Raw genomic sequence first — 22267 nt, 5'->3', positions numbered from 1 at the left:
TGCTCCAAACCTCTCTGAAGAATGTTTGGGATGCTATGTAGTGTCTAAAGCTGCCAGCCTACTGAGCTGCTGCTTTCAAATGTGGCGTTCTGGGCAGTTGCCAAGCAGAGCCCAGGCAGGCACTTTACCATCAAACCTTCTCTCTTGCCCTGTGGTTTCCTGCATAGCTCCCAAGTCTTCAAAGCATGGCTGTACCTCCACTCACTGACAGAGGGAAGAGTGCTGAATTCCAGCTTTGGCACTCCTGCGTAGTCAGGCAAGCCATGAATGAAGGCTCCATTGATGCACAGAGACATAGCTGGGAGTCAAGTGGGCTTAAAATGGCCCTGGGCTGTTTAATTCAAGGATGGTAAGCACATGCTAACAATGGCGGCTGTACCTTTTTAAGGATGGCTTATTGAATTTAAGGATATTTATATAATTGAGCTACTGTGCATAGTTCATCTTCATTCTTTCACACCTGGATTCCCAGGCAGTGAACTCCGGTGGGTGTGGGAACGGGAGTGAAAAACATAACTGTATCTTTGTTTAAGTTGTTGTGTCATGTTTTCAGTGCCCAGTTCCAAAACCTTCCATTTCGTTTTTCGACAGATCACCTTGAAAATTGTGAAATATGATGCTCGTGGGAACTTTCTGGGCTGGGAAGATGTAAGAGGGGGTACTTTACAGGTGAGTCATTGTATGGTATTGTTTTCTGGGTTTGCAGTAACGTGGACAGTTAAAGAAGGTTAACAGTGGAATAGTACAGAGTATCAAAGCCCCAGAGTGTCAATTATATTGGGGATCCTCTGTTCCAAGCTCCTGACTTCCAACTTCCTCGCTACAGGACATATCAGGAGAAGGCGGGAAGAATTGAAAGGGAATATCACTATGGGAAGGGTGTGCAATGTGGGTGAGATAATGATCTGATGGTGGCTAAGGCATGATGAAGGGAGTGCCGAAAGTTCTGATGAAACGTCATCGAGCTGAAACATTAGCTCTGTTTCTCTCTCCATAGATGCTGCCTGACCTGCTTTTATTTCAGATTTCCAGCATCTGCGGTATTTTTTTTTTGCTTTTTGTACTTCTGCCCAAAGCCAGGTCAACTCGTTGCAGGAAGTGAGTGTCAATTCATAGAATGCTTCAGATGCTGGTCACAAGATGGATAAGTTTTGCAAGCCTCTTTCTGATGTCAGCAAAACGAAAACAAGAATAACAACATTTGCACAGCTGTTGCCTCAGTCCCAATCTCTCCGCTCTTTCTGCAGCCCCAGTCACCAACATCAGGCGTTTGAAACACCTGACCATACTGCAGTTAACTTTGACACAACAATGTGATCCCACCTCCAGTGGAAGTTGCGAGCATACGAAATAGGAGCAGAAGTAGGCCATTTGGCCCCTCAAGCCTATTCCGCCATTCAATAAGATCATGGCTGATCTGTTTGTGTTTCGAGTTCCACATTCCCATCTATCCCCGGTTAACCTTTGATTCTCTTGCCTAACAAGAATCTATCTACCCCTTAAAAATATTCAATGACCCCCCCTCTACTACCTTCTGAGACAGAGAGTTCCAAAGTCGCAGAACCCTCTGAGAGAAAAAAATTCTCCTCATCTCTGTCCTACAAGGGTGACCCCTAATTTTAAGACAGTGCCCCCTAGTTCCGGACTCACACACAAGAGGAAACATCTTTTTCACGTTCATCTTATCAACACCATTCAGGATCTTATATACTTCAATCAAATCACCTCTCGCTCTTCTAAACCCCAGTGGAAACAAGCCCAGCCTGTCCAACCGTTCCTCATAAGACATATAAGCATGTGAACTCCTGGCTAAAATTGTGTTCTGGCTGATGATGCAGGATGCAATTTGTCATCATGCAAAGGAACAAAGGAAAGAGCCTCTCTGGAAATATGCCAACCTGCCAATGTAAATTCATTGTGTGGTGCCATTTTGTGTACATCATTATTTTTAGAAGGAACTAACAACAATAGCAGCTTGCATTTTAAAGTGCCTTTAACACAATGAAATGTCCCGAGGCACTTCGCAGGAGTGTTCACTGAGTCATAGAATGGTTACAGCACACAAAGAGGCCATTTGGCCCATCGTTTCTGTGCTGGCTATCTGTAGGAGCTACTCAGCTAGCTCCACTCCCCTGCCTTTTTCCCATGGCACTGCCAATTTTTTCTCTTCCGGTGCTCATCCAAATTCCTTTTTCAAAGCCATGATTGGATGTGTCTCCATCACACTCTTGGACAGTATATTCCACATCCTAGCCATTTGCTGTGTGAAAGAAGTGTTTCCCCCATGTTTCCTCTGGCTCTTTTGCCAATCACCTCAAATTGGTGTCCTCTGGTTTTCAACCCTTCTACCAATGGGAACAGTTTCTCTCTATCCGCTCTGCTCGGCAAACAAAATTAGATGCCAAATCACATAAGCAGACATTAGGATGGGTGACCAAAAGCTTGGTCAAAGTGGTAGGTTTTAATGAGCTTCTTGAAAGAGAAGAGAATGGTGGAGAGATGGAGGGGTTTCGGAAGAGGCTTCCAGAGTTTAGGAACGGCAGGCACGGCCATCAATGCTGGTCCAATGAAAAATCAGGGATGTTCAAAAGGCCAGGATTGGAGGAGCACAGTGGGTTATGGGGGTAAAGAGACAGTGACGGTCGAGGCCATGGAGAGTTTTGAAACTAAGATGCAATTCTTTTCAATTGAATCACAGAATTATATAGTTGTTACAGCACAGAAAAGGCCATTTGGCCCAACGTGTCTGCACTAGCTCTCCGAATGAGCTTAGTGCCATCCTCCCGCCTTCCTCCTGAAACCCGGTACATTCTTCCTTTTCAGATGACAGTCTAATTCCCTTTTGAGTGCTTCGATTGAACATGCCTCTACCACACTCTCAGGTAGTGCATTCCAGATCTTAACCACACGCTGCATGAAAACATTTTTCCTCATGTTGCTTTTGCTTCATTTGCCAATTACTTTAAATCTGTGCCTGCTTGTTCTCGATCCTTTCTTGAGTGGGAACAGTAGGGCGGGAGTTTCAGGATTTTGACCCAGAGACAGTGAAGGAACGGCGATATATTTCCACGTCAGGATAGTGAGTGGCTTGGAGGGGAACTTGCAGGTGGTGGTATTCCCATGTATCTGCTGCCCTTGTCTTTCCAAATGATAGCAGTCATGGGTTTGGAAGGTGCTGTCTAAGGAGCCTTGGTGAGTTTCTGTAGTGCATCTTGTAGATGGTACACACTGCTGCCACTGTTTGTTTTTGGTGGAGGGAGTAAATGTTTGTGGAAGGGGTGCCAATCAAGCGGGCGGCTTTGTCCTGGGCGGTACCAAGCTTCTTGAGTGTGTTATGGCACAGCGGACGGTAAATGCCAAACTGCTCAAATCCCAGAGGGAAACTTGAAACCGCTGCCACAACAGTTTTGCAATTTGTACTTTATTTGGAGATGCGTGCCTTGAATTCAGTAGTGATGAGCCCACCAAGAGTTAGAGGTTTTTTATAAAACTAAATTATACATTTGTTACTAGAAGAAAAGGATTTTAAGCACATACATAGGTTTACAAAACTCAATTATAATAACTCCTAAATCTCCTAATTAATCTAACTCCCAGTTACACCTCCGTTAAGGCAACAGTAAAAGCAAAATAGAATTCAACAGACCCAGACAAAACACATAATATCCTGGACAGTGATATTCATAGTGAGTTTACTTAGCTTTGGTTCCTGTAGACTGCAGCTTGATGCGTAGAGGCTGGAGGCTTTTCACACTTGTGTTAGATCTTAGAATTCCTTCCTCCTTACACATAACCTCATCTCCTTTATACATCTTTCTCCCTTTTTAATGTAAATTCCATTGTTCCAATATGTAAATCTTTTATAGTACTCATATTATCAGTAACCTTTGGGAAAAATAAACACACTGTTTGGCTTAACTTCTTATGGCTAAGTATAACACTTTACCATCTCTTTGAAATTGAAACTACTCTGGTTTATCTAAAAATGCACATTCTAAAGCTTCAGTCATGTTTACATATTTAGCATTTCAAACCTAGCTTCCCTTTTGATCACTCTCCGGACCAGTTGTCTCTAATTCAATTAAAGCCCCACCCCATACGCATCCACACAGAGAAACTAATCCAAACCCCACTATTAACCTACCTTTATAATAAATCACAATAATATTATGAAAATTATTATATTTTCATGATATGTGTTGTGGGAGCTGCACTCATCCAGGTAAGTGAGGAGTGTTCCATCACACTCCTGACTTGTGCCTTGTAGATGCTGGACAGGCTTTGGGGAGTCAGGAGGCGAGTTACTGCCATTCTGAGTGTAAAAGGGGAATGAAGGAAAGCACACGTGCTGGAGATCAGTTAACTGAAGATTGTGTTCCCTGGTCTGTTTCTCACGGTTTCCCCCCTCTCTGAAACAAAATGGTGTCTTCTATACACTTGATGCAGAAGACATAACAGATGTGCCGGGTTCCCTGTTTAATTCCTGACAGGCGTGCAATGAAATAATTACAAAATTGTTCCTGCATTATAATTAAATACCCACTAAAGCCTTCTTCTAGAGCCTCCATGTTTCCCTCCATGGCCCCATCCCTCTGTTACCTCCTCCAGCCCTATAACCCTCTGAGATCTCGGCGCACCTCCATTTCTAGCCTCTTTTGCACCCCCTACTGGTGGGCCATGCATCCTGCTGTCTAGGATCTGAGCCCTGGAATTTTCTCCCTACACCTCACTGCCTCTCTATCTCTCTGTCTTCCTTTAATACGCTCCTGAAAACCTATGTCCTTTACCAAGGTTTTTCCCATCTGCCCCAATAGCCCCTTATGTGGCTCTGTGTCAAATTTTGCCAGATAATGCTCTTGTGAAGCGCCTTGGGGTGTTTCGTCATGTTAAAGGTGCGATAAGATTTCGAGAAATAATAAAGTTATTTTACATTACAGCCATGTAATTACTTCAATCTATCTAATGCACATATTTATCATTTTTAACAGCTATGCCCTGACACTCAAATATTGCTGGATGCAGCGTACAAATTTGGCTCTTCCTATGTCCAGACTGTGAGTAAAGATCAACATGGGCAGATTTTCCTGGTTGACTGTGTGGAATCTAACTGTGTTGAGAAAGATTTTCTCCCTTTACTCATCCTAGTGAAATCATGGCTGTGGTATATAAAGGAATGTGTTTCCAATATCCCCGCAAACAGTAAAGGAAGGAAATCTCCATTGTCTGAGCTAGTGACTACGGTCAGTGAAGTAGAAAATCCAGCATTGGCTGGAGTGTAGGAATTGGATGGATTTGACATTCATTGGATGTACCCGATAACCAACACACAAACCGGGAAGTGGGAGCCATGTGGGGATGACTCCCCCTGTGCAGTTCCATTGTCTGGGAATTTTCCCAGCAGTGGGTGTTAATGATATGTTAATTGTATTGTTAAGGTTAAGGATAAACAGGTGGAGGGTATTTATTGATTGATTAAGTATATCGAGCACATATAAAGAGGGACTGCTGGGACACTGCGTTGGTCGGTAGGTAGCGGGCAGAGATATGCAAAGCTGCAATCTGTAAATAAACCCACCATCAAGAAAAGGATTTGTGCCTAGTTTCATATTTCACCATCTGGCCTGGGATCCGTTAAAAATAGACTGTCAGGTGGATTGGATGCCTGCTCTGAGGAGGCGGGAAGTTGATTTGCATATTTAAAGGACCAGCACTTTGCTGATGGGCAGGCCTCCAACTTCATGGAAACGGCTTCCCTGTGGGAGCCCTAGGGGGCCAACAGAGCCAGAGTGGCCCAACGAGGGGGCTGTGGGCAGAGAAAGCAGCCCCCAAGGCCCAAACTAACCCCCTCCAGGAGGGTTTTCCCTTGGCCCCCCTGAATTTTTTATTTTTTTAACTTAGCTGGAAGTGCCCTGAGGTTTCCTGCATGCTCCATCTGCGACCATCTCTCCTGATGGCATTGCTGAGGCTTCAGGGCTGCTGTCCCTCTGATTGGGCGGTAGGTTAGGTCCAGCTGCTGACAAATGCAGCCTCATGACCCACTTCTTGCCCTGACGTAAGGGTTCTAAAGCCCATGTTAAAATTCAGCCCGAGTGTCAGAGGCCAGCCTAACTTGGGCTTCTGGGGCTCCTTATTCCGACTGCCAGCAGTGAGCCTCGTGGGTTGTTGGAGGGAAAAGGTAAGCAAAGGAAAATCAGCCTTATGAATGGGAGTGGGATCATCGCATCGACAGCAAGGCCTGGGGTATTGGTGTGTTTCTTTTCTCTTATCAGTTTAATCTAAAAACTATTTATTTTTTTAATTTAACTACGAAACGCATGTCCCACAGGGGACATCTTTACCTTGGTCTCCAATGGTGCCAGTTTGGGGAGGAAATTCCAGAGCTTAGAATCTAAACAGCTGCAGGCACGGCCACTGTTGTACATTCCAATTGGCGCACATGAAATAGCCAACCTCGGAATACTTCCAAATAAGCAGTATCATACATTTAGACCTTTGAAATGCTATTGAGCTATTTTAGAGTTGGACTGATTCATGTAGCTGAACTCAAGTCTGTTTAATCTAAATGAATAAACAACAACAAAAAAATGCCAGTTTTTTTCAGAGGAGATTGTAGTTCTGAGCTTAACCTAACCGACAAACTGCCGAAATGATCTCTTGAGCAATCGTAAAGGGACGTGGAGACTGTGTTCGGAGGCAACTGAATCTTATTGTTTCATTTCAGTGCAAGATGCAGATATCGGATCTTCTCAGCCGATTCCCAGAACCTGTCCTTTATGAGCTCTTCCTCCTGTTCAATGATAGCCAAGGACTCCAGAAGGTCTGGCCCATCCCTGTGCACAATCTGAATCTAGGCAGGAGTGGGACACGTAAGTCACTGTGTTGATTTAACGCTTTGATGCTGTCATACCTTTTCGGACCGGGAGACCACTTACAGGCATTTGGTTGTGTTCTTGATGACGTTAGCCTCCAAGTTCTCAATGAACCATTGCACAGGGTGACCTGTAGGTTGCCAACAACTTCCTATCCATTGACGCCATTCTGGAAACAGCAGCTAATATTCATTCAGCTGATATTACCCCACTACCCAGATGGACGGAATCATGGACACAGAAGCATAACGAACCAACACCTCATCACTGACCCAACATCAGAGATCCCAGGTTTGAACTCTCTTGAAGACAGTGGACTGCGCTCAACTGAATCTACATTGGGCGTGGACCGCGTGGTCACCTACTCCATAGTTAGAAGATGAGCAGCAGCCCGAAGTGTGATTGTGGCCGTGAGTCCCAGACCATGGATCACATCACATCCCTTGTTCCGAATTTTGATCCCTTCTGTAGGTGACGAGAACTTTTTCTGTTTCTGTGCCTGAGTGCAGCAGATACAAGAAATTCAGACAGAGAGAAGAGCACAGCCATACAAACTCTTCCTGAGTTTTCTATATTCGCTGTATCCATGGCAAACTTAAGAGGCACCTCATTTCTCCACTCAGCATCTCAGGAGACCCATTGAATAGACAAACTCCCATTATACGCTTCCCTGTCATATGAAAGTAGCAGTGGTATGAACTCTGTGTGGAGGTGCCTGGTGCACAATGGCTATATGGATTGACCGGTATGACAGTCCGCCATATATACCAGGGAGTTTTGTGGGGGTGGAGGGGCGGGGTGTGTGGCAAGGCCGGAGTTCCAGGTTCAGCCTCCACTGTTGTGGTGGGTTGAGTTAATTGCTTCAGTGCTAGTGGTGACCTGACTGTTGCTGGGGCAGATCAATGTGTCTCATTAACTCCAGGGTAATCATATTGTTTTCCTTTATGATAGATTGATTCCTAAATTACAGCATATTTATTCATTTATCGGAAAGTTCTATTCAGTCTTGACCTGTCAACCTGACTGGCAAGCCCGGCATTTATTGCCCATCCCCAGTTGCCTTGACTTCAATGGTGAGATTGGGCACCACCAGAGGGAGGTTAAGAGACAAACATGTTGGTCTGAGAACGTGCAGAGGTCCAACTGGATAAAGGCATCAGGTTTTCTTCCCAAAGGATATCAAGTGAACCAGTTGGATTTTTACAACAATCTGACAGCTTAATGGTCACTTTTACTGATAAGAGTTGTTTCCAAGTTCTGCCAGAGCTTTCAACAAGGAAAACACTGGTTAATATGAAGGGTGGTGCAGTAGAAACCCATAGCGACAGGATACTCAGCCTGTGTATTGGTTGTAGCTGAGCTAGTAACTCTCTCCTCTGAGTCAGAGACTTGGTCCTGAATTTCTCGCTCCCTCGCTGGCGGCTTTTAAGGCGGGCGGGGGGGAGTGTGAAATTGAAGGCGCGGCATTCCCTCTGGGTTCCCGCCCACCCCGGCCCCACAGCGATTTGACGCTGGGGTGGGCAAGGCCTTGGACGGGACGCCCACCCTTGCCCCAGTTGAGGCCCTTAAGTGGCTAGTTGTTGGCCAGTTAAGGGCCGTTTCCCACCCAGCCTCAATTTTTAGGCTGGCGGGAGGATTTACCTGGCGTGGGAAAGCCTGAAAAAGAATAGGCTTAGATCTCGGATGGGAAGATGGTTTGGCTCCATCAGAATTCCCTTCTGACCACATGTGTGTCCCCCCACCCCCAACTTAAGGTCCTGAAGCCGCAGGACCTCCCTCCCCCACCGGCCTCTCCCCCACCACCCCAATTGCCCCCTTTGTTCCCCCTACTACCCTGGCCTTCCCTACCCTCCCTGCCCTGGGAGCCCTAAAACTTACCTTGTCCTCCGGACCCAGGACTTAGGCTCAGGCATCTTCCTGAAGTTCCTCTTTAGACCACTACAGCTGTTGTCACTGCAAGGATTGGAGAACTGCCGGCCAATCATTCGAGCGTGAAATGGCTGCAGGTCACTTGGAATCAACGGGGATGTGTTCCCCCGCTGACTGTTCGGTTGGCAGGAAGGGAAACCCTGCCATCGTAAAAATTCAGGTCTTGAGCACAAAGATGTAGGCTAAGTCTCCAGTGCAGTGCTGAGGGAGTGCTGCATTGTAAAGAGATGCCATCTTATAGACGACACATTAGACTGATGACCCCCTATCTTAGATAGATGTATAAGATCCTGTGGTACTATTTCGAAGGAGAGCAAGGGAATTATCCCTGGTGTTCTGTCCAATATTTATCCCTTAACAGACACCACAAAAACAGATTATCTGCTAATTATCACATTGCTGTTTGTGGGACCTTGCTGTGTGAAAATTGGCTGCCGTGTTTCCTACATTACAAATGACTGAACTCCATTGGCTGTGAGGCACTTTGGGATGTCCTGAGGTTGTACAAGGTGCTATACAAATGAAAGGTTCTCTTTTCTTTTTGATTCCAGGAGCAGGAGCATTGCGGAGATTCTTTTTGGTTGATGGGTTGACAGGGAGGAGGAGCAGTCTTAGTAACCCACCGAGCACTGTCACCTATGCTAAAGACATTGTACTAAGGTGAGAGGATAGCCATTGCAGGATCCTTCTATCTGAGGCTTTGTTGCAGAATGAATTCCAGGAGCTCTGTGCTTCAATAATTAGAGAATCAGTACTCTGATCCTACACAGTTTTACCTCCCTTGATCCCAGCTCTAGATGTGATGGTGATGAGATATGATCAGTGAACCCATCCATGCTTTTCCTTATACAGCACAATTCCCAGGAAACGTGGCCGTGTACGGCAGCTACAGTATGATCAACCTGCCCCCACAGAATTGGAAACCATTTCTTGAGGTGGTGCAGGAGTACTCCAGTGCAGTACTGAGGGAGTGCTCCATCACCTGAGGTGCTGAATTTTAGATAATATCGCCCTATGATTTTCCGATAAATTATCGTCTGCCAGGTCCTGTCAGTGGTGTCAGCAACAATGACTCACCAGATTGATGTCTGGGGATTGAGGGATATGGGCTAGGGTGGGAAAGTAGAGTTGAGGTGGAAGATCAGCCATGATCTTACAGAATAGTGGTGCAGACTCAAGGGGCCTTATGGTCTATTGCGGCTCCTTCTATGTGAGATGTTGGAAAATTTCACCTTTGGTATCAGTTTGGTAGTTTAGAACTGAATGGCACTGGCTAAGGAATAATTGGGCCTTCTGTGTTCCAATGAAAAATCTTCCTTGCAGGAATTGGACTCATACATTGAACTGACTATTTGTAATTCTTAATTTATGCTATCGCATAGAAAGTAGAAGTGCTTTCTTTTTTGGAAGTTGTTTCGTACAAGTAGATGGATATAGGGCAGCGTGAGAGTATAACCCAAGGCTGTATCATTAGCAGTGTTAATTAATCTAGTGAGTCATTGTTGCTGACAGGACCCGGGAGACCGTGATTTATCGGAAAATCATGGGATGATAGCAACATTAGGAATGGGAGGAAGTCATTCACCTCCTTTAGCCTGCTCCATCATTCAGTTAGATCATGGCTGATATGCATCTCATCTTCATTTACCTGCCTTAGCTCCATATCACTGCATAACCTTACCTAACAAAAAAACTACCAGCCTCAATCTTGAAGGCACTAATTATCCCAGCATCTATAGCCTTTTGGGGAGAGAGTTCCAGATTTTCATAGCACTTTGTGTCCAAAAGTGCTTCCTGATTTCCCTCCTAAATAGCCTAACTCTAATATTAAGGTTATGTCCTCTTATGTTTGATTCCCACCCCCAGTTTTCCAATTAGCCGATCTCTGGGTGGGAGAACCTGCTCGAGCGGGAGGGCCGGCTGGTTGTGTGAGACTTCTTGTGGGAGAATTTAAAGTGAAATTTCACCCCGAGTTTCCAACTACGTTTAATGCTGAACAGTGAAAATTCTACAGAATGGTGTCTCCCATCTCAAGTCACAATCTCAAGAAAAATCCATCCCGCACTCATCTCCCAGGAGGGTTACCCATGTTCTCATGACAGGGCACTTAAATGCAATTGAAGACTGATACACATCGGCACAAGTTTCCCGGGACTTGTCCAAATCTGAACAAACCTACCTTGGTACAGATCCCCTGCCTTGCTGGCCTCTAACCCCTAGTATTGTAGGCTAATGGCTACACAAGGTGCTTTAGTAGAACAGTGCAGTCAGGAATCTTGACTGTGACAGCAGGAGCTGAGCCTAGATTGATTTGGAGGCTGGTAAGACATAAAATAGAGGCACTCTCATGGCACCAGCAAGCACCTGCATAATCAGGTCACTAATGTGATAATGCATTTCAGTAAATGAAAAGAGTCCATCCACACAAGGTTATTGGATGCAGCAACTCACCAAGGTTTCTTCAATGGTCCCTTCCAAGCTCATGACCTCTAACCCCTAGAGAGACGAGGGCAGCAGGATCAAAGGGTCACTAACACCTGAAAGTTTCCCCACTGATCCTCCAAGCCACACACCATTCTGACTTGGAAATATATCACCGTTTCTTGACTGTTGCTGAGTCAAAATGCCAGAACTCCCTCCCTAACAGCACTGTGGGTGTGTCGACACAACACAAACTGCAACAGTTCAAGAAGGCAGTTCGCCACCACCTTCTCAAGGACAATTAGCGATAGGCAATAAATGCTGCCCAAAGAATAAATTTTTTAAAATGGTGGCAGCCTTGTATGACAATGTTGTGCCGTGTTGTGCTGGTCAAATAAATATATTATTGATATTTGCTGCTTTTTTCTACAGGGGGCGCTGCTGTCAGCTTTATTCGTAATTCTTCAAATGACTAACAAAGAGGAAAGTCTTATTTGAAAACCTTAAAGCTGCTTTGAAAAACTTAACACAAAAAAAAACCCACTTATAATAAAATAGCTTGCAGCAGAAACCTTTCTGAACACCAACCTTCTATTTGTTGTTTAAATGGGAACCAAACTTTAAACCAACATTTTCTGGGCTGACATATCGTTGGAGATCGACTGACGTGATCCTTGGGTAAATGCCCGGGCTAGGGTGAAACCAACCCTGTTATCTCAATCAGCAGGACTGTCCCGCACTTGAGGGCATTAACGTTTGAGGGGGTTTGCTAAGTTTTTGGGAGAAAATGTTACCTTTTCTAAAGAGGAATAGCCAGCTAGATGTTGAATTTTTAACATAAATTTACCTAGAACATGTGGCACAGAAACAGGCCATTCAGCCCAAGCAGTCAATGCTGGCATTTATACTCCACTCGAGCCTCCTCCCATCATTCCCCATCTAACTCTATCAGCATAACCTGTTAATGTTGAATTTGTGTTGCAATGAAATACGTGCTTTAAATTGGTAATTAGGCATAGCTGTGCTCAATTGGGCAAGTATTAGGGAATCATTGTAAGAGTATAGAAACCAGTTCACTCTGAGTGTCAACTCTGGAGGAAATATACCTCTTCTCCCTTCCTATCAAGGAGTCTGAAATCATTGACTTCTTCCTGGGATCGGCCTTGAAGGACGAGGTTCTCAAGATCATGCCTGTCCAGAAGCAAACCCGTGCTGGTCAACGCACAAGGTTCAAGGCTTTTGTTGCTATTGGTGACTATAACGGACATGTTGGACTGGGTGTCAAGTGTTCCAAGGAAGTGGCCACTGCCATTCGTGGAGCTATTATTCTGGCGAAGCTGTCAATCATCCCTGTAAGGAGGGGTTACTGGGGTAACAAAATTGGAAAGCCACATACCGTACCATGCAAGGTGACTGGTCGTTGCGGTTCAGTCTTGGTACGTCTTATCCCTGCACCTCGTGGTACTGGTATTGTCTCAGCCCCCGTACCCAAGAAACTGCTTCAGATGGCTGGTATCGACCATTGCTACACCTCAGCCAGAGGCTGCACAGCCACACTGGGCAACTTTGCTAAAGCTACTTTTGATGCCATCTCTAAGACCTACAGTTACCTGACCCCAGATCTGTGGAAAGAGACTGTGTTTACCAAGGCCCCATACCAGGAATTCACTGATCATCTGGCCAAGACCCACACCCGTGTCTGTCCAAAGGTCCCAGTCGGCTGTTGCTCCAGCAACATAAAAGTGTTTTATACAAAGAATAAAATAAAGACCTGAGTGTCTGGGAGTTGGTCTCTGTGGCACAATTGGTTAGCGCGTTCGGCTGTTAATCGAAAGGTTGGTGGTTCGAGGCCACCCAGCGGCGATGTTGTCTCTGAGTGTCTGGGAGGAGCTGGAGGGTCTGTGATTTTGCTTTGCTGTCTTGAAACCTGTTTTAAGGTACAGGCCAGCTTTGGACTCATTCTTCCTCAACACAACCCTCTACCCCTTTCTCTTTTAAGTGCTTGTCCAGCTCCCCCCTTAATTCATTTCAGCCACTCCTTATGGCAGCAAATTCTACATTCTCACTGCTCTCTGGATAAAGAAGTTTCTTCTGAATTCCCTACTGGAATTTGTCTTGATTTTCTTATATTGATGGCCTGTAGTTTTGCTTTTCCCCCAGAGGTGGAAATATTCTCCCTATATCCACCCTTAACAAAACCTTTCATGATTTTAAAAAGCTCAGATGGCTGAGGGTTGGCCTAATTCTTTTTCAAGAGAAGGGGGCCCTGCCTGTCCATCCTTTCCTGATAGATATAACATCACATTTTTGGCATTATCCTTACAAACCTTGCACTTTCTCCAGTGCCTCTCTATGCCTTTTTTAATGGGGTAACCAGACACTTGGAAGGTGGGTGGGTTAATCTTGATTATGTTCTAGTCAGTAGTAAATTATTAAGCGTTTTGCTGATGCCCCTGTGGATGTTCCAGCAGTTTTTGTTTTGAACAAAAAAGCGTTTTGACAAAGCAAAGGGGCCCTGTCTGGTTCTGTCAGCTACTTTCAATCCTTTTATATGTCTTTGTATAGGACCTACCTACCGACAAGGAACCCAACCAGAGAGCCGCCATTTTTACTGACAGTACAATATGCTCAAGTACAGGATCTCCGTGCACAAGCGCAAGTATGTTCAGTTTTCACTACCATGCACACCGCTTCTAACCTCAATTTGTCCAACAAAGTGGACAAGCGTGTAACCTGCTCATGTTATTCCTCTGTTTTGCTTTTTTTATTGAAGCCTACACTCCTCAGCCTTTACAAAATGGAAGGGGAGATAGTGAAGCCCAGGGAAATAATGAGTTTGAGTAGGGCTCAGCGTGATGAGTCTGCTCCAGTGTTAGTACTGAGGGAGTGCTGTATTGTTGGAAGGGCCATCTTTCTGATAGGCTATCCGGCCCATGCTGGTATTGACACTCTATATGAGCCTCCTCCCACTCCTCTTCATCTAATCGTACAAACATAGCCTTCTAATTCCTTTCTCCTGCACGGGACCATAAGACATAGGAGCAGACGTAGGCCATTCGGCCCATCGAGTCTGCTCTGCCATTCAATGAGATCATGGCTGATTTGATAATCCTCAACTCCACTTTCCTGCCTTTTCCCCCATACCCCTCAATTCCCTTACTGATTAAAAATCTGTCCATCTCCACCTTGAATGCACTTAACAACCCAGCTTCTACAGCCCTCTGCAGTAAAGAACTCCATAGATTCACTACCCTCTGAGAGAAGAAATTTCTCCTCCATCTGTTTTAAATGGGCGCCCCCTTACTTTGCGATTATGCCCTCTGGGCCTAGACTCTCCCAGAAGGGGAAACAACCTCTCAGCAACTACCCTGTCAAGCCCCCTAAGAATCTTATGGGCAGGATATTGAGTTTGGCGAGTGGGGGGCGGGGCCCACTCGCCGACGCGTAAAATTGCGCAGGATGACATCAGGCGGAACTCCCAACGTCACCCCGCGTCATTTCAATTTTCAGGTCGGCGGGGGTGCAGCGAATCAGCTGTGCGCCCGCCGACCTGTCAATGGCCAATTGATGCCATTTAAAAATTAATTCAAGTAGTTAATGGACCTGCCTATCCAACCTTAGGGTCGGCGGGCAGGCCGGGAGCCCTGGCGGGTTTCAGAAAAAGCATGAAAACCTCATCCACGAGGATGAGGTTTCATGTGGGTTTTTAAAAATTTAATAAAAGCTTAATTGAAAGTGATGGACATTTCCCAACTCATGTGACAGTATCACATGAGGGGACATGCCAGGGAATTTTTATTTTTCTATATTTCACATTTTTGAATTTGGCGCCGATCTCCTTGAGGCAGCACCTAGCCTCAAGGAGATCAGTGCGCTCTTTCGTGCGCATGCGTGAAAGAGTCCACTCTCGGCTTAGGGAATCCACCCCCGCCCAGACAGGGACCGCGTGACGCTTCCTGGCGGACGTCACACTGGGTGGGCCTTAATTGGCCTGCCCAGGTAAAATGGCGGCATGCCCCCGATTGGGGGCGCAGATCGGAGGCGCGGCCGCCCCTGAATTTCCCCCCCAACGGGGGGATAATTCTTCCCTATGTGTTTGAATAAGGTCACCTCTCATTCTAAACTCCAATGAGTACAGGCCCAAACTACTCAATCTCTTCTCATAAGAAAATCCCTCCATAACCGGAATCAACCTAGTGAACCTTCTCTGGACTGCCTCCAATGCCAGTGTGTCTTTCCTTAGTTAAGGGACCCAAAACTGTTCACAGTATTCTAGTTGTGGTCTAACTAGTGTCTTGTATAGTTTTAGCAAGACTTCCCTATTTTTCTACTGCATTCCCTTTGAAATAAAGGCCAACATTTCATTCGCCTTTCCTATTTCCTGTTGAACTTTATGTTAGCTTTTTGGGATTCATGCACAAGGACCCCCAAATCCCTCTGTGCTACAGCCTTCTTCAGTCTTTCTCCATTTAAATAATATTCAGCTTCTCTATTCTTCCTGCAAAGTGCATAACTTCACATTTTCCCACATTATATCCCGTCTGCCATTTTTTTGCCCACTCACTTAACCAGTCTATACCCCTCTGTAGACTCCTTGTGTCATCCTCACCACTTGCCTTTCCACCTACTTTTGTATCATCCGCAAACTTGGCGATAGTACATTCACTTCCCTCATCTAAGTCAATATATATTGTAAATAATTGAGGCCCCAGCACTGATCCCTGCGGCACTCCACTAGTTACAGGTTGCCGTCCTGAAAATACCCCCCTTATCCCAACTCTCTATCTTCTATTAGTTAGCCAACCCTCTATCCATGCTATTATACTACCCCCAACACCATGGGCTCTTATCTTATTAAGTAGCCCCATTTGCGGTACCTTATCGAACATCATTTGGAAATCCAATTATATCATGTATACTGATTCCCCTCTATCTACCTATCCTGCTTATTACCTCCTCAAAGAATTATAATAAATTTGTCAGGCATAATTTCCTCGTCATGAAGCCATGCTGATTCTGCTTGATTATATTATGTAATTCTAAATGCTCTGCTATTACATCCTTTATAATAGACTCTAACATTTTCCCAATGACAGATGTTAAGCTTTCTGACCCATAGTTGCCTGTTTTTTGTCTCCCTCCCTTTTTGAATAAGGGTGTTACGTTGGCAGTTTTCCAATCCCCTGGGACTTTTCCAGAATCTAAGGATTCTCGGAAGATTACTACCAGTGCGTCCACTATCTCTCTAGCTACTTCCTTTAATACCCTAGGATGCAATTCATCAGGTCCAGGGGATTTATCGGCCTTTAGCCCCATTTGTTTCCCTTGTACTTCTTCTCCAGTGATAGTGATTGTATTTATTTCCTCCTCCTCTTTTGCCCCTTGATTACTTAGCATTGGAATACTTCCTTGGAATCTACCGTGAAGACTGAAGCAAAGTATTTATTCAACTCCTCTGCCATTTATCTAGCTTCCCCTTAAATGTGTCTATGCTATTTACCTCAACTAGTCCTTGTGGTAGTGAGTTCCACATTCTAACCACTCTCTGGATAATGAAGCTTCTGCTGAACTTTGCAGAGTGAAAGTGGGAAGAGAGCTGTGCTGTGCACTTGCAGTTGGGGACTTGATTTGGCCCAATTTTCATCTTTGCAATGAGGTCATAATACAATAAACAAAGTGATTTGAAAAGGGATGAATAACCTTCTGATAAACCAAGAATGCTCCTGGAAAATACTCGAGGCATAATATCTTTAGCTGTGGCGCGTGCTTGCGGGTCGCCACTAGGAAAGGATTGCTTCTGTAATGAGCGTTGCCTTGGTTACCCAGCATACCTGTAGGAGCTGGCAGAATTGTGAAAGATTCCCTCACTGCTTATTTATTGCTTTCTCCTCCAGGTAACATTTGCTGTGCGCTATGAAATGAATTATGCTGTACACAAGAGAGACACCGATGTAAGTACTGTGATAAAACCCGCAACGCTGCACTTTATTTTACCAGATTCTGTCCATTAATCTTATTGAAGGATAATTAGAACATGACAGCGTTAACTCCTCAGCCCGTGTAATCATCTCTTTGCCTTTCAGTCATATTGTTTCTGCATAGAGCTCCTGTGGAACGTTTGCCAAATATTAAATAATACTTTTGGCTGAGAGATGCCATTTATTTTGAGTTTTCTTTAACTAGCAGACCCATGCTGGATGGAGAGTCGGAGAGTAGAGAAGTTATCCCACAAGAGTGTTATTAGGGGCTCTGATTTATTAGCATTTTAGGTGACATTGGATCTTAAAGCCCTAGGAAAGGGGACTCTGGGGTCTGATAGTGCTCGGCTGCGGGTCTCAGGGTCTAGTTGTATTTTGAAGGGTGCCGAGAGTCTGTAGGACTGCAAAAGGGGGAGGCCATTCGGTCCATAATGTCTGTGCCCACTCTTTGAAAGAACCTTTAAACATGCCCCAGCTTTTTTCCTTTTAACCCTACAAACTGGCCCCCCCATCATGTCCAGCAGCTTTTTGAAAGTTCCTATGGAGTCTGATTCCATCACCTTTCAGGGCGGTACATTCCCGATCGTAACATCCCTCTGTTCCTTCCATACATTCTCCTAATTCCTTCTCTAGTTTTATAAACTGAGATAAACAGAGTGGTAAGGATTGGGAAGGAGAAGAATTTCTGATATCTGCATATACAGGAGATACTGACTGGTCTGTAATTGCAGGGCAGATCTTTTACAACCTTTTTTGATTAAGGGCGTAATGTTTACAATTTTCCAGTCCTCCGGCACCTCCCCCGAATCCAGGGAACATTGAAAGATTATTGCCAGTGCCTCTGCAATTTCCACTCTCATTTCCTTCGATATTCTTGGATGCATCTCATCCAATCCCGGTGCCTTATCAACTTTAAGTACTGACAGCTTATCCAATACCGCCTCCTTATCAATTTTAAACCCGTCCAGTGGCTGAGTTTCCTCACCTGTCACCATGGCCTGGGCAGCATCTACCTCATCAGTAAAGACAGATGCAAAGTATTCATTTAACACCTCAGCCATGCCTCTTGCCTCTATGTGTAAATCCCCTTTTTGGTTCCTAATCAGCCCTACTCCTCCTTTTACCACCCATTTACTATTGATGTGCTTGTAGAATGCTTTGGGATTTCCTTTCATGTTAGCTGCCAGTCTTTTTTCATAATCCTTCTTTGCTTCTTGTATTTGCTTTTTTCACATTCCTTCTGAACCTTCTGTATTCAGCGTGGTTCTCAGTTGTATTTGCTCCCCGACATCTGTCGTAAGCACACTTTTTCCTCTTTAACTTAATTTCTATCTCCTTTGTCATCCAGGGAGCTCTGGATTTGTTTGTTCTACCCTTCCCTTTTGAGGGAACACACCTTAACTGTACCCATCTCCTCTTTGAAGGTAGCCCATTGTTCAGCAACTGTTTTTCCCACCAACCTTTGGTTCCCGTCTATCTGACCCAGGTCCATTCTTACCCTATTGAGGTCAGCTCTGTGCCAGTTGATTATTCTTACTCTGGATTGACCAATAACCTTTTCCACCGTCATCCTAAACCTTATGATACAATGATCACTGTCCCTCAAATGTTCCCCTACTGTCACTTGATCTACTTGGCCCACCTCATTTCCAAGAACCAGGTCTAACAGTGCCAAAGGTAAAAACAAAAAACTGCAGATGCTGGAAATCCAAAACAAAAACAGAAATACCTGGAAAAACTCAGCAGGTCTGGCAGCATCAGCGGAGAAGAACAAAGTCTAACAGTGCCTCCTTTCTTGTTGGACTGGACACATACTGCTGTAGGAAATTCTCCTGAACACAATCTAGGAACACTTGTCCCTCACTGCCCCTTACACTACCACTATCCCAGTCTATTATATGGGTAATTAAAGTCCCCCATTATAACTACTCTACGATGTTTACATCTCTTCTGTAATTTCCTTGCAGATTTGTTCCTCTATATCCTTCCCACTAGCTGGTGGTCTATATATTATACCGAGCAATGTAATTTCACCCTTCTTATTCCTTAGCTCTAGCCAAATCGATTCTGTCCTTGAACCCTCTGACACACCCTCTTTCTCCAGTACTGCAATACTCTCCTTAATCAAAAACGCCACCCCTCCTCCCTTTTTCCCTTTCCTATCTTTTCTGAACACTCAGGTCTTAAGACCTGGGAGCATTGGGCAAGAGAGGTTTTGGAGCCTGGGATTTTACTTGCCTTTTAGCTGCATTGGCACTAAACTCTGGAATTCCTTCTCTAACCCTCTTCACCTCCTTTAAGGCATTATTTAAAATCTACCGTAGATCACAGCGAATAGGTCGACCTGGAATATAAAGCAGCCCAATTTCTTCAGCGCCAAAATGCATGTTTAGGGCTATACTCAGCTTAAAAGTGTCCCCACCCCACCACCACAAAACCCCCACCCTGTCCTTTTCTGTTAATAAAGTTCCTCAGGCTACCTGGATTATACCAGTTTCAAAAGTTTAAAAATAAAGTTGAAATGCAGTATTACTGTACGAATTTAATCATACCTTGAGGAAACATCATTGAACTTTATAATCACATGAAAAAAGATGATTTACAATTTTAGAAGAAATCATTGATTGAAAGCATGTTGAGAATTTACAATAAAATGTACGTGAGTTTTTTTGTCTTGGTTATTAACATTTTTCTTACCATTTTATGTAAACTGTAAAACTATCAACAGGACTTTAAACTAGAAAGTAGGGGGGAGGGAAGGGTAAAACTTCAAGAAGTATGACTAATGGGAAACAAAGCATCAGGTTAGCGTGTGGGGGGTGTTGGGGAGTGGATTCAACTTCATGGAAAATTATGAAAAAACTGAAAAGAAAGGAGAGCCCGGGAGAAGATATTAAAGTCTCCAGAACACAAAATAGGACAGAGTGTTTGGAAAGGGCTAGGAATCTAACTTCAAGCACATCAGATAAAGGGTTGACAATGAGAAAGGGGACGGGAAATACAGGACTGAAGGTGTTGTATCTGAATGCACGCAGTATACGAAATAAGGTAAATGAGCTTGTGGTGCAGATTGAAATTGGCAGGTATGATGTGGTGGGCATTACGGAGACATGGCTGCAAGGGGATCAGGACTGGGAGCTAAATATCCAAGGATATACATCCTATCGAAAAGATAGGCAGGTTGGCAGAGGGGGGTGGGGTTGCTTTGTTAGTAAGAAATGAATTTAAATCGATAGCAAGAAATGATGTATGGTCAGATGATGTAGAATCTGTGTGGGTAGAGTTGAGGAACCACAAAGGTAAAAAAACTATAATGGGAGTTATGTACAGGCCTCTGAACAGTAGTCAGGATGTGGGGCACAAGATACAGCAGGAGATAGAAAAGGCATGTAAGAAAGGCAAGGTTACAGTGATCATGGGGAATTTCAATATGCAGGTAGACTAGGAAAATCAGGTTGGTATTGGATCCCAAGAAAAGGAATTTGTGGAATGTCTACGAGATGGCTTTTTGGAGCGGCTTGTGGTGGAGCCCACTAGGGAACAGGCAATTCTAGATTTAGTGATGTGTAATGAGGCAGATTTGATAAGGGAGCTTAAGGTGAAGGAACCCTTAGGAGGAAGTGACCAGAATATGATTGAATTTACCCTGCAATTTGAGAGGAAAAAGCTGGAATCAGATGTAACGGTATTACAGTTGAATAAAGGCAACTACAGAGGCATGAGGGAGGAGCTGGCCAGAATTGACTGGGAGATGAGCCTAGCAGGAAAGACAGTGGAACAGCAATGGCAGGAGTTTCTGGGAGTAATTTGGGAGACACAGCAAAAATTCATCCCTAGGAAGAAGAAGCATACTAAAGGGAGGACGAGGCAACCATGGCTGACAAGGGAAATCAGGTCAGCATAAAAGCTAAAGAGAAAGCATACAATGTGGCGAAGAGCAGTGGGAAACCAGAGGATTGGGAAGCCTACAAAGACCAACAGAGGATAACTAAAAAAGAAATAAGGAGGGAGAAGATTAAATATGAGGGTAAACTAGCCAGGAATATAAAAGAAGATTGCAAGAGTTTTTTTAGATATATAAAGGGTAAGAGAGAGGCAAAAGTGGACATTGGGCCGCTGGAAAATGACGCTGGAGAAGTAGTAGTGGGGAACAAAGAAATGGCAGAGGAACTGAATAGGTACTTTGCTTCAGTCTTCACAGTGGAAGACACGAGTGACATCCCCAAAGTTCAAGAGAGTCAGGGGGCAGAGGTGAGTATGGTGGCCATTACCAAGGAGAAGGTGCTAGAAAAACTGAAAGGTCTGAAGGTGGATAAATCGCCTGGATCAGATGGATTACACCCCAGAGTTCTGAAGGAGATAGCTGAAGAGATAGTGGAGGCGTTAGTGGTGATCTTTCAGGAATCACTGGAGTCAGGGAGGGTTCCAGAGGACTGGAAAATCGCTAATGTAACCCCCCCTGTTTAAGAAGGGAGTGAGGCAAAAGATAGGAAATTACAGGCCGATTAGCCTGACCTCGGTTGTTGGTAAGATTTTAGAGTCCATTATTAAGGATGAGATTTCAGAATACTTGGAAGTGCATGATAAAATCGGGCAAAGTCAGCATGGTTTCATCAAAGGGAGGTCATGCCTGACAAATCTGTTAGAATTCTTTGAGGAGGTAACGAGTAGGTTAGACAAAGGAAAGCCAATGGATGTTATCTACTTGGACTTCCAGAAGGCCTTTGACAAGGTGCCGCACAGGAGGCTGCTCAGTAAGATAAGAGCCCATGGTGTTAGGGGCAAGGTATTAGCATGGATAGAAGATTGGCTGTCTGGCAGGAGGCAGAGAGTGGGGATAAGGGGGTCCTTCTCAGGATGGCGGCCGGTGACTAGTGGAGTTCCGCAGGGGTCAGTGTTGGGACCACAACTTTTCACTTTATACATTAATGATCTAGATGAAGGAACTGAGGGCATCCTGGCTAAGTTTGCAGATGATACAAAAATAGGTGGAGGGACAGGTAGTATTGAGGAGGCGGGGAGGCTGCAGAAGGATTTGGACAGGTTAGGAGAATGGGCAAAGAAGTGGCA

The 22267-nt window shown here is 44.7% G+C and overlaps 1 protein-coding gene and 1 pseudogene across 1 annotated transcript in view; both read left to right on the top strand.

The window, feature by feature from the left end:
- LOC144682207 (meckelin-like) overlaps positions 1–22267 on the top strand; it is a 112289-nt gene that overhangs the window by 45304 nt on the left and 44718 nt on the right. Inside the window, exons 10-15 of the mRNA XM_078544613.1 lie at positions 592–669; positions 4989–5054; positions 6722–6866; positions 9350–9458; positions 13785–13878; positions 17114–17170. Of these exons, the coding sequence (XP_078400739.1) occupies positions 592–669; positions 4989–5054; positions 6722–6866; positions 9350–9458; positions 13785–13878; positions 17114–17170 (549 nt within the window). The remainder of the gene's footprint in view (positions 1–591; positions 670–4988; positions 5055–6721; positions 6867–9349; positions 9459–13784; positions 13879–17113; positions 17171–22267) is intronic.
- On the top strand, positions 9614–12987 carry LOC144681431 (small ribosomal subunit protein uS5 pseudogene; annotated as a pseudogene).

This window comes from Cetorhinus maximus, chromosome 6 (genome assembly GCF_964194155.1).
Source record: "Cetorhinus maximus chromosome 6, sCetMax3.hap1.1, whole genome shotgun sequence".
Lineage (NCBI taxonomy): Eukaryota > Metazoa > Chordata > Chondrichthyes > Lamniformes > Cetorhinidae > Cetorhinus > Cetorhinus maximus.
Note: the sequence above shows the minus strand (reverse complement) of the source record. Positions and strands in the feature narration are given on the sequence as shown.